This window comes from Euleptes europaea, chromosome 11 (assembly GCF_029931775.1).
Source record: "Euleptes europaea isolate rEulEur1 chromosome 11, rEulEur1.hap1, whole genome shotgun sequence".
Taxonomy (NCBI): Eukaryota; Metazoa; Chordata; class Lepidosauria; order Squamata; family Sphaerodactylidae; genus Euleptes; species Euleptes europaea.
In genome coordinates this window covers 37,351,946-37,365,256 of record NC_079322.1, presented here as the reverse complement: position 1 = coordinate 37,365,256, position 13,311 = coordinate 37,351,946, and the positions used below count along the sequence as shown (strand labels likewise).

General features: G+C 46.6%; 1 protein-coding gene across 1 annotated transcript in view; it reads left to right on the top strand.

Moving 5' to 3' along the window:
* The first annotated feature begins 7,309 nt into the window (after window positions 1–7,309).
* KAT2B (lysine acetyltransferase 2B) overlaps window positions 7,310–13,311 on the top strand; it is a 45,400-nt gene continuing 39,398 nt past the window's right edge. The window contains exon 1 of the mRNA XM_056857314.1: window positions 7,310–7,648. Within this exon, the coding sequence (XP_056713292.1) occupies window positions 7,310–7,648 (339 nt within the window). The remainder of the gene's footprint in view (window positions 7,649–13,311) is intronic.

Sequence of the window (13,311 nt, the reverse complement as noted above, 5' to 3'; positions counted from 1 at the left end):
GCGTTTTATAAGCCATAACATCCCCCTTTAGGTGGTTTCTTAATTAGTCTGCAAACACTTTAGCTTTTCCTTTTCAGTTCCTTTATCATTTTGTTGCTTTCCTGTTCTTCAGTACTGTTCTTGAGCTGGGGCACAGTGGTTCACATGAGGGCCACATCATAGAATGGCAAAAAGGTAACACTCCTGTGCTTTGAATCCGAACATATTTTCATTTAATTTTCCACCATGTTCCTGAAACTTATTTCCTTAGTTGCTACTACTTGCAATCCCATAAGTGTATATGTGTGAAATTAGGATTCTGCCTTTATGCCATCATTTGCTTACACTGAATCTCATTCATCATTTTGTCACTTGCCCAGTTGGAGGAAGAGAGTCTTTTGAAGTGCATCCTTCTCTCCATAGATTTTCATCACCTTGAATAATCTGGGGTCATTGGCAAACTTGGCTGTCTCTTAGCTTACTCTGCCACCTGGGGTATTTATTAACAACTTTAAACAGCATCTAATAGAGATTGATGGATGACTCCTACTGATTGCTTCCCTCCACTGAAAGTTTTCAACTAGTATAATGCAACAGCAAGCACTGATGTCACACTTGTGTCTGGATCACTGCATATACTTTGTTCTCTATATTCCGTGTGTCTTCTGTGTGATCTGGAATTTGGCACATTTTGAAAAAGATGTGATTTGTTTATTTGTACAAAGAGAAGCCCAAATACCAACTATAAACAAGTCTATGTTAATTATCCTTATTTATTATACAACAGTATCACACATTGCAACAAAATGAGGATATTATTTGCATCAGTACATCATGATGATTTTTTAAAACTACAAGCAGTAGACTTGGGGTGCCTTTCCATCATACTCTAAAAACTGCTTAATATCTGCCTGTTCTTTAGTATGTTGTACTGAACATCCAAATGAATGAAGAGTTCTGGGGAACTTAAATGCTTGAAGTATTTAGTGTAACTTGCCCAGGGCATGATGTTTTAATTTCAGATTGCACAAATAGTTGCTAATTCTTACCAGGTGCATGCCATTATCTGTTCCTAAACCTGGTGATAGCGCCTGGTGATATTGTTGACGTGCTGTTCCTATAAATCTACATACGTTGCAAACTCTTGTTTTCTGCTTTGCTGACAGTGAAATTACATGCAACCTATTTTTCTGGTTCAAAAAGACTTTATCTACATAATCTTTTCCGTACCATGGAAGTTACACTGTAAAGGTAACTATTAGTTTGTGGTGGGAGAGCAAATGAACTTGATTGTGTTTCACCATATACACCAGTATCTACTGCAAATTTTGCCTATGCCATCCCCAATTACCATCAGATAAGTTATGTAGAGGCATTTTAAAGCAGTTTCTGTGTTGCAGTTGTATTACAGTTTGATTTTTTTAACATCTGGTCATAGAAAGGTTAACACTAACAATTGGTTTTTCAATGTACAATATTAAGTGTTTGTTCTTGTTAAAAAGATACACTAGGGACTTTACTACTATGAGATGCATGGTCTTTCTTTTGTGTTTTCCCAGCATCTAAAGTAGCAATCTTATCCAAACTTATTTGGGGATCAACTATATGCAAAAGTCAGGCTGTAACCCTGAAGCTCTCAAGCACATTCAATTTAAATAAAGTGACTTACCTCCAAATAAATACATTTACAATAAAGACTCCCAAAACAAGTTACATAATACTTTTTATTAGGATGGGCCAAGACAAACATTGCAAGCTTTTGAACTCCCTGCAGTCTTTAATGTGCAGCAAAACTCATTTTTACAAGGCTGCTCTTTTGGTATTCGTTAGTCTTTCCAATTTTTTTTTTTTTTTGGTGATCTGGATGAGACAATGGTTAAACTAATAGATCAAAGCAGAACTCAGAAGGGCATTAACATCAGTTAATTAATAAAAGCAAACAAAGCAAACCAAGTCTTCATTCTTCTGATGTTTAAAAACAGCAATAAGTGTCTAATTTTGTTTTGGACATGCCCTATGAATGTCTCCCAGTACTAGAATATTTAACCTAATTTTCTTTATTACTATCAGCATGAATTGAGGTGTTGTTCAGTGGAAGGAACCTCAAAGCCATTTCACGTATAATACAACTGTCACACAGAAACTGCACAACAGTGCCTCCACCCTAGTTTTCCTGATAGGCTTTACAGAGGCTGTAAAGCAACTTTCTTACTGGAGCCCGCTTCATGAGGTGTAGCCATAAGTCGACTTTGGTTGGTTCTCAAATGGAGGTGTCAAAAAAATAGCCTTGTAATACTTTTTATTAAGACCAATCAAAATAATACTGCATGGTGTGAAAGCTTAAAGGGCACCAGAACACTTCATCAGCCTTGATTTTTTTTTTTTAAAGGGGTGGGGGGACAAAAGTTCTTTAAGGCCTCTTTGCCAGCATCCTGTGTGTGTATAATGCTTTGCTGGCTTCAATAGGAACAGGGTATTGCTGACTGCTACCACATAGTACCTGGAGAACACAAAAGCCTGGTCCTATAGAAGCCAGCAAAGCATTCTACATGAGATGCTAGCAAAGAAGCATTATGGCCCAAAACATCTCTTCTCCACCCCCACCCCCACCCCCAGGCTTTTCTTTTTTTTAATTCTCTGGACCAACATGGCTACCTACTTGGTTTGTCTACAAATGGAGGCTAGTGTGACTAATCGGGTATGACAGCAACAAGAGCCTGATGGTCCTTGAGAGGAACATTTGGTAGAGCAGATAGTAGTGGGGGGGGGGGGGAAGGAAACTGAGCAGACAACAGAATGAGCGACAGCCAAAAAAGCAGATTAACAGTTTTACAACTAGAGAAAAGACAGCATTGATGATATGACAGATGTAAAGTTGGTATGAAATAAAACAATTCTGCAGAACCATGCTCATCCTTTCTGTTCAATCTTTAGTGTGCTTTATGTCCCGTGATGATGCTGTGTACAAAAGGCAACCACTTACACCGTTCATTAGCTTGAAGGTAACCATATCAGCACTAGTTGATGGGACGGATGGCTTATATCCAAGGAAGGAGGAATAGGACTATTTGGTATCCTATTTTCAGTTCTTACTAAAGACTCGCAGCATCTTCTACATTGTTTATATTGTCAACAGAAGGTTGTCAACAGAAGGTTTCATAACAACTGTTATTGACAATGAAGTAAAATACATAAAAGACCAACCTTTTTATATTATACCATGTCTTAAATACATTTCAAATGCTTCTGGTGTGATACGGTGAGGGCCTCACTTTCCTCTCTCCATCAGGGCCTGCAGTTACAAGACCTGCCCTATACAAATCCAAAATGCAACACACATTGAGAGGATTGTTTGTTTAATTGGAAAATGTAAATGCTACCTCTCTTGAGGCAATTTACAAAGAGAAAAAACTACCAATACTCTAATGACACAGTAAGAAATATCAGTAGCAATACAAGCCACTAAAAAGGGCATGAAAGCATGTAACACTATTCAGCAGCCTAAACTGATATTCCTGAAACAGTTCTCAGGCTAAAAATATAGAACCCCTCCATTAAAAGGCTGGGTAAAAAGTGATTGGGCCTGTACCTAAAAGACAGTAAGGTAGGTGCCAGATGAGCATAAAGTGAGAGGATATTACAGAGGCCATTAATGATAGCTTTTTACAACACTCATTTTGCTCTTGCAACACCATTCAGCCCTTTAGTATGATGTAAATAAAAGTAATAAAATGTTGGAGGAGAGTGTTACGGATTCTGTTGACTGCCAAAAGAACAAATCAGTGGGTTATAGATCAAATCAAGCCTGAACTGACCCTAGAAGCTAAAATGACTAAACTGAGGCTGTCGTATTTTGGTCACGTCATGAGACGACAAGAATCACTGGAAAAGACAGTCATGCTAGGAAAAGTTGAGGGCAGCAGGAAAAGAGGAAGACCCAATAAGAGATGGATTGACTCAATAAAGGAAGCCACGGCCTTCAATTTGCAGTATCTGAGCAGGGCTGTCAAAGATAGATTTTGGAGGACTTTCATTCATAGGGTCGCCATGAGTCGGAAGCGACTTGACAGCACTTAACACACACAAATAAAAGTTAACTCTAGAGGTCGTTTAAAAAAAAAAAAAAACCTAAAAGCTGTTAGGTGAATTCTCTTCCCATGGGTGAGTCCTTGCCCTTAAAAACCTACGTATGTTTACTGGGGTAGACCGCTTTCTTCTGGCACACACAGATGTGTTAACAAGTTATCTGTGAAATTCCTTCCTATTCAATACCATCATAATCCATGCATCTTCTTTGGCTTTTGGAGAACTGCTAAAGCATTCTTCAAGTACTATAGTACTTGTTAGGATGTGCTAAATTACAACTTTCCCTTGCACTTCCTTGTAGTGGAATTTCCAGTGATTTTTTTTTATAAGGCATACCTTTGGCTTTTAGGAAGTTGTGTTCTTTAGGCTTCATTTCTTTCTGTTGCTGTTATCACACTGGTTCTGCAGGGATACTGCAATTCCAGTGTTTACAGTTATTACTATAGTAACCGTATCCTTAGTCACAAAGTTACTGTTCTGATTGTGAATGGCACTGCACAAATACTGTCTTTCTAGGGGTTGTAACTGGTAATGTGTGTTTTGTCTTGGACTGATCCCTATGCCTGCTGAGCAAGTGGTGATGGAAAACATTTCTGCACAGGTAATTAGGCAGATGATGAAAGGGAGGGCATCTTGGCCATCTTCTGGTCACTAGGTGTGGGGGGGAGGTAGTTGTGAATTTCCTGCATTATGCAGGGGGTTGGACTTGATGACCCTGGTGGTCCCTTCCAACTCTATGATTCTAATAGGGTTGCACTGTACAAAATGGTTCTCAAACTTACTTGGATAAATTATTGGGACTGTGGTCGATACTGCTGTGTATAGCTTATTGTAAGTAGGATCCTACTATGTAATTTCTGTTTTCCTTATTGTATCGTGTTAATACTTATGCCGTCCTTCAGTTCTTTCTGGTGGTTCCAGACTTCCAAAATCCTAATGCACTGGTTACTGAATGTCCCATTTTTTTAATTGTACGGACTCACTATGTGTGATCCACCACGAGTCCCTGTGAGAAAGGTGGTCAATAAATAACACAAATAAAATCAATAAATATACTGTATGATAAAGTGATTCAGCTAAAGCACAGAACATTCCCCCAAAGGTAGTCCTGTCCCTCCACCCATGCAAAACTATCACCATCTGCAAGTTCTGTCCCTTAGCTCCATTCCATAGAAAGAAAAGAAGGCTATCAATGTAGAAACAAGAAAAACCCGTGTATGCATGCAGATTGTTACGCTGTAGGCACCTTCCTATCCCAAAACCAGGACTGAGGGCAACTTGGATCATCTGCTCCACTTAACATGTTCACCTTCATTTACCTGCCTGCAGCATGACGATTGTACTTGTTCTGTAGGCTCACATAGGGAGGAGAGAGGCTTTGAGGTCACTTTTGAGATTATATCTACCCTGTGAGGCATACCAAAGCTGTGGGAGTCTGCCAAGGCAATTAATTGCTGTCGATTATATCACACCCAACTGTAATTCTTCTACAGTACATTCTGTGTTTTAAAAATGGGATAGATATGGAGAGTGTTTAAAATGCTGGACTAAAATCTGTGAGAAGAGGCAGTGTGGCGTAGTGGTTAAGGTGTCATCCAGGTTCAAATCCCCACTCTTGCCATAGAAGCTTGCTGGATGACTTTGGGCCAATCACACTCTCAGCCCTGACCCTGGCTAGTATTTGGATGGGAGACCTCCAAGGAACACCAGGGTTGTGTTGCGGAGGCAAGCAATGACAAACCTTTTCTGAAACGTCTCTTGCTTTGAAAACCCTACAGGTTGCCATAAGTCAGCTATGACTTGATGGCAAAATAAATCTGGGAGGTTGAAACCCCTAATGTGCTACGAAGTTCACTAAACTGAGACGGTCACTCAGGGTGTCATAAAATGGGAAGGAGCGGGGATGATGCCCTTAGTTCTTTGGGGAAAGAGTGACGTAAATATGTACTAGAGATAGGGTTGCCAGGTCCCTCTTTGCCACCGGCAGGAGGTTTTTGGGGCAGAGCCTGAGGAGGGCAGAGTTTGGGGAAGGGAGAGACTTCGATGCCATAGAGTCCGATTGCCAAAGCAGCCCTTTTCTCCAGGGGAACTGATCGCTATCGGCCGGAGATCAGTTGTAATAGCAGATCTCCAGCTAATACCCTAACTAGAGACCTACAGGGCAAGTTGAAAGCAGCAGGAAAAGAGGAAGACCCAACAAGAGATGGATTGACTCTATAAAGGAAGCCACAGCCCTCAGTTTGCAAGATCTGAGCAAGGCTGTCAAAGAGAGGACATTTTGGAGGACATTGGTTACCGCACTTGTATTCCCAGCGATGCATTAAGAGTTTGAAAATGTTATAAAAAATACTGTTCGCACTTTGATTGGCCCCTTTAGCTGTGAAGACGTCTTCCAACCATTTATAAGCCGTGGTCTCCAAAAAACCCTTTCAAAGTGATGTGGTTTTTTTTTATAGCATTTTCAAACTCTTAATACATCACTGGGACTACAAAGTGCGGTAACCCCCTTAGGCTGTTACCGCACTTGTATTCCCACCGATGTATTAAGAGTTTGAAAACGTTATAAAAAATACTGTTCGCACTTTGGCCCCTTTAGCTGTGAAGGCGTCTTCCAACCATTTATAAGTATCCAAAAAACCCCTTTCAAAGCGATGTTGTTGTTTTTTATAACGTTTTCAAACTCTTAACACATTGCTGGGAATACAAACCCCTATTGAGTCGGAAGCGACTTGAAGGCACTGAACGCCCAGGGAGACCTACAAGGTGGTGCTACAACGACCTCGGGCCTGTTCTTCCCCCTCAGCCTCACCTTCGCAAGGGGCTTGTAAAGAGAAAAGAGGGGCAGAGCCGTGTGGGGAGACGCCACGCGCCCAACGCACGACGCCCGGGCCTTTCCTGGCGCGGAGGCCGGTGGCGCCGCCGCCGCCGCTTCGCCTCCTGGGCGGCGGCGGCTAGGCCCGGCTAGGCCCGTCCGCGGCGGCGCGCCAAGCAGGCCGCCGCCAGGCCCCGGCCGGCCACACGCCCGTCCTTCCCTCCCCGCCGGCTCCTTCGCAGGCGCCTCCGCCTCCTCTCCCCGGCAGGGCCCGCCCGCGGTGCGGCCTGTCCCCTCCCTCCTCAGGGAGCAGCCGGCGGCAGCCGAGCGGGGAAAGGGGAGGGTCCAGAGCGCTCGACGGGCGCGCCGAGCCGGGCGACCCAGCGAACCCGCCGACGGCCACCGCCGCCACCCCGCCGCCCGGGCTGCGGCATGTCTGAGGCTGGCGCGGCCGGGGCGGGGGCGACCGCGGCCGCCGCAGGAGGAGGCGGCGGCGGCGGCAGCGGCGGCGGGGGAAACAGCGGCGGCGCCGGAGCGGTGCAGCAGGGCTCCCCGGCCGCCGGAGGGCTGGCCGCTTGCGGGCCCGCCCGAGCGGTGATCGCGGCCGCCGCCTCCACCACCGCCGCCGCCGCCGAGAGCCCCGCGGCTGTCGCGGGCGGCAGCGGAGGAGGAGGCCCCGGCTCGGCTCGCATCTCGGGCAAGAAGGCGCAGCTCCGCTCCGCGCCCCGCGCCAAGAAGCTCGAGAAGCTGGGCGTCTATTCCGCCTGCAAGGTACCCGCCCGGCCCGGGGAGTTCGGGGGGGGGGGGCGGAGAAGAGAGAGAGAAAGGACGGAGCCGCCGCCGCCGCCGCAGCAGCAGCGGCGGCCGCCTTCCTTCGCGGCTGCCGATAGGGGGCGCCCTGAATCCCCGCTGGCGCCTTTTGCGGGTGCCGCCGGGGCGAATGATTAATGGGACCATTTAAAGGATATTCTTTGATTTAATCCCTCTCATATATTTTGTGTTATGGTTACATTAAGGTCCTGAATTAACAAATTTTAACAAGATAAGATAAGTATATATTAATTAAATAATATGTGGATTAATCCTGTTAGCCAAAGTATATACAATTTATTTTTAGATGGAAGAGAGTGAGGGGGAAGTCATTTTAAGTTTAAATTACTATTATTCTTTGTTTTTTATCACATTTTTATCCATTTTAGTAATAGATGTTGATTTATATGTTGATATATTAAATGAAGAAAAATAATAAAAAATTATATATATTTTTATTATAATATATAAAAATTTTATTATTTTCTTCATATATATATATATATATGAGAAAGCGGGGTGAATGGGAGGCTCTTGCGACGGGGCTCTGGCGTCTGGCCGCCCGACCCGTGTCTCCCCTCCCCCGCCGGTCGTCCCGCTTGGTGATCTTAGCAGCAGGCTTTCCCACGAGCGAAGGATGCGCACCTTGCAACCCGTGGATGACCTCCCGACCCCAGGGGGTTACCGCCCCTTGTATTCCCAGCGATGTATTAAGAGTTTGAAAACGTTATAAAATACATCGCTTTAAAGGTTTTTTTTGGATACCACGGCTTATAAATGGTTGGAAGACGTCTTCACAGCTCGAGGGGGCCAAACAAAGTGCGAACAGTATTTTTTGTAACGTTTTCAAACTCTTAATTCATCGGTGGGAATACATAGAAAGTGCGAACAGTGTTTTTTTATAACGTTTTCAAACTCTTAATACATCGGTGGGAATACATAGAAAGTGCGAACAGTATTTTTTTATAACGTTTTCAAACTCTTAATACATTGCTGGGAATACAAGTGCGGTGGATTTCCTCCCAACACCGTTGCTGGAAGTGCAATCCTCAACTTAACAGTTGCATCTTTTAAAAAGCCGTTGGCGCCTTTAGTGGGTTCAGAAGGTTGTAACTCAGTTTAGGATTGCACTGTATGTGTGTTACGGAGGGCCTGATCTGTGTTAGCAAGATGGGACGCTCAATATCCCAGAATAGTTAACAAGTCGAGTACTAAAAGTGATGTATTATGAACAAATTTGCTTGGAAATTAAACTGTATCCGACCCACACGGTTTCAAAGACCTAATGACTCTTAAATCTTTGGGAGACAGAGGCGCCCTCCCACTGCATGTCCCAATTCTCCCCTCCCCCCAGCACTAGTTCTGTGGATCTGAAGACCCCCAGAACAAAATTGGGGCGACTCAGTAGACTACAGTAGCAGGAGGAGAAAGTGGGAAAATCCAGCTCCAGGAAATCCGTGGGTGATTCTATACACCCCCTTTGTTTTAGAAGGCTGCGCATGGATGGCTTGCTTTTTAAATCCTCAGCTCCCACGTGTGTGAGGGAAGGCAGTGGGAAATGTGCTCTGCACATGCTCAGTGGCATCCAGCCTTCCGAGCGGCTCAACCCGAGCATGAAACCCAGGTCTCAGAGCTGCCTGACATTAAATTATCGCTTGCCCCAAAACACAGGTCACAGTTCTCTTGCTTTCTCCTACGGAACCGCATCTCTCAAATCCTCTCGCGCCAAGCCCTTCGGCTCAGTTCTGTCCCTTGGCAGCGCAATAACCCCACGTAGCTCTCTGAGTCACCCCTCTCCGCTGTTGCCCTGACCCTTTTAATTCCCATAGCAACCTCTCGCCCGTGCTGTTCTTCCCCCTGCAGGCCTTTCCAAGTGACCCAGTTTCCAGTCCGCCGCCCTGTCCAATGCCCTTCCCGGAAAGGGCCTGTCCCCGCTCCGTTCACACCCTCTCTGGCATCTCTATAGCCATTTATGCATGAGAGGTTTGGGCTGGGGGTTTGCCACTCTCTAGACGCACATTTCCCCGATCCGCATCCTCAGAACCCTGCATAGGGGTTGTTTTTTGAGTTCTGAGCATTCGGATGGGGAAAACGTGCGCCTCCCGTGCATAAATGGCAATTATGGCCATTTATGCATGGGAGGTTTTGCCTTGGATTTGCCCCTCTCTAGATGCACATTTCCCCCCCCCCACCCCAATTCTCAAAACTCAAAAATAAGCCCCTGTGCAGAGTTTTGAGAATTCAGATGGGGCAAATCCAAGGTAAAACCTTGCCCTGGCCTTCAGGCCGCACGAGGCAGGGGGGCCGCGCGAGATCGCCTGGGTTTCTCCCAGCACCACCAGACTCGGACCCAGCGGGACCTGCCAGTGGTTACTATATTCTTGGCTTGCCCAACTGTTGCTGCAGCTGCTTGTCATGTAAACACGGGGGCTGGCAGGGAGACAGACGCTCTTTTAGGCGCCTGCTGCGTTGTTCTTAAAGAATCAACAACCCCCCCTTCCTCTTGGTCCCCCCTCCTGCAGCCATTCCAGCGATTTGGATCTAGTTGTGCGCCCTGCCTGTCTGCGGGCGGGAGGGGGGAGGCGAGCTGAGCGATCCGATTGGGGATTTGCCGCTGTAGCTCCTCCTGCCCGTCCCCCTCCCCTTCCTTGCCTGGTCTTGGAAACAGAGCCTTCGTGTTTGACAGGCTGACAGCTGAAGGAGGTGGGGACTTCTTGGGCTTGTTCATTCTGCAGCCTGTGGTTGACGAAAAGGGTTGATCGGTAACCTGATGGGGTCAGAGCCCAGCAGCCAGAGAGCAGGGCCCCAAGATCTTGCTTTTATTACAATAGAAGAAAGCCAGATTAGCAGAGCAGCCCTAATCAGTTTGTTAATTTATATGGATTTAGAAGCAGGTAACTCTGCTTATAAGATCAAATCAAGCTTGAACTGACCCTAGGAGCTAAAATGACTAAACGGAGGCTATCGTACTTTGATCACATTATGAGAAGACGAGTCACTGGAAAAGACAATCATGCTAGGAAAAGTTGAAGGCAGCAGGAAAAGAGGAAGACCCAACAAGAGATGAATTGACTCTATAAAGCAGTGATTCCCAAACGTTTCGGGCCACCGCCCCCTTGGCTCCACAAACTCAAGCCCAGCACCCCCTACCCTTTCCTATAAAAATCATTATTCAAAATAGGGGTTTGCATGACTCACTAACAGTGCATTCCTAAAGAGAGTTACTCCAGTCTAAGTCCATTGAAATGAATGGGCTTAGACTGGAGTAACTCTCCTTAGGAATGCACTGTAAAGAAGACAATAACAATAACATTTCAAAACAGTAACAATTAATTGCACAGGTATTCAAAAGCAAATTAAAATTTTTTAGTTGAAATGTATTTAACAAAACTGATGAACTTGATCCAGTGGTACCAGCTCTTCAAAGTCTGGAGAAAAAAATTCTGATAGTTTCCCCCAGACTTGCCAGCATAATGCCATAGCTTGATCTATTGTAGATTAGTGAACAACACAGTTGAAGGGGCCCACCTCTAGCGCCCCCTGCTGCCCTCTTGCCTCTTAGTGCCCCCCTAGGTAATTCCACCGCCCCCCAGGGGGTGATACTGCCCACTTTGGGAACCACTTTATAGTATAAAGGAAGCCCTCAATTTGCAAGACCTGAGCAAGGCTGTTAAAGATAGGACGTTTTGGAGGACATTGATTCATAGGGTCGCCATGAGTTGGAAGCGACTTGACAGCACTTAACACACACATACAACTCTGCTTAGTATTGCACTGTAAGTGAATGGAACCAGGCACAATACTGCATTGAAATTCCAAGTAAAGAGGTCACTTTGAGTGTGTGTGTATTATGTGCCATCAAGTGACTTCCACCTTATGGTGACCCTAGGACCGTGTTGGCGAACCTATGGCATGCGTGCCACAAGCGGCACGCTGAGCCCTTTCTATGGGCACGCGTGGAGCCGCCCCCCCACCCGTCCCCCACCCCCTCCTCGCGGCCTCGACGCCATCTGCCTCCCGCCGCCCCACTCCGCCTTAGCAGCAGCGCCGCCGCCCCACCCAGGCGCCGCTCCAGACCCGCCGCCGCCCGCTCATGCTCGGCCCCGAAGGCTGCCCTGCCGGCCGCACCGCTACGCCTGCCGAGTCGCCCCCGCCCCCCCTCCGCCCCCTTGGCTGCCCGTCCCCCTCCTCCGTCCCTCCTCGCAGCCTCGGCGCACGTTTCCGCCGCGCCGCAGCCAACTTTGTCGTGGGGGCGACTCGGTGGGCATAGCGGTGCGGCCGGCAGGGCAACCCTCGGGGCCGAGCATGAGCGGGCGGTGGCGGGTCCAGAGCGGCGCCTGGGTGGGGCGGCGACGCTGCTGCTGAGGTGGAGCGGGGCAGCGGGAGGCTTGCGGGCGGCTGGCAGCGGGCGGCTCTTTCGCTTGGACTTGCCACTGAGATGCACATTTCCCCCATCCAGATTCTCAAAACTGCATGGGGGGGGGTTGTTGTCTATTTGTGGATGGGAGGTTTAGCCTTGGACTTGCCACTGAGATGCACATTTCCCCCATCCAGATTCTCAAAACTGCATGGCGGGGGGTTGTTGTCTATTTGTGAATGGGAGGTTTAGCCTTGGACTTGCCACTGAGATGCACATTTCCCCCATCCAGATTCTCAAAACTGCATGGGGGGTGGGGGTTGTTGTCTATTTGTGAATGGGAGGTTTAGCCTTGGACTTGCCACTGAGATGCACATTTCCCCCATCCAGATTCTCAAAACTGCATGGGGGGGGGGGTTGTTGTCTATTTGTGAATGGGAGGTTTTGCCTTGGACTTGCCACTCAGATGCACAACTCAACAATAAGCCCCCCTGCAGAGTTTTGAGAATGCAGATGGGGAAAATGGTGTTTGTCAGTCATTGCCATGATTTAATTTTATGGATGACAAAGGATAGCACAGTTAGTTCTGAAAATAAAATCCTTAATGTGTGGAATTCTCTGCCAAATAATTTTAAGTCAATGAAAGCACTTGGGATTGCTTTCCTTACTTTGTTTGGATCATCTTATGCTTGTGAGCATAAGATGTTAACGTATGAGTTGTTTTTTCTAAACTAAAACCTCAGTATTCAGGTTAAATTGCCGGGTTGGCACTTTACGATGAATAAGTGGGTTTTGGGTTGCAGTTTGGGCACTCGGTCTCTAAAAGGTTCGCCATCACTGCCCTAGGAATTAGTAACCTCCAAAATGGTGAGGAGTTTTGAGTGTGTCAGGAGGTTAGACTCCATCAAGAGTCTGAACTCCTAGCAGAGTCACTCAAGGCAGAATGGTCAAAGCTGAGACACCAGTCTAAGATGCATCCATCCCCTTCAGGAATCAACGGCCTCATCATCAGAGAATTGACAGTTCCCGTGTTGCTGGGGACAGATGAATCCATGAAGGGTAGCTTCTTGGCACAGCGGCAGTAGAGGGTGACACTGGTGGAAGATCTTCCATAGACAATGGCAGCACTTCAGCTAACCCTGGTTAGTACTGCACAGAAGAAGGGATGGTAGACCACTTCTGTTCATCTCATACCTCAAAAACCTTATGATGAGATAACCCAAAAAGAAAAGAAGTGACTTTGCACCCTGCCTTTTAAAAAATGTCT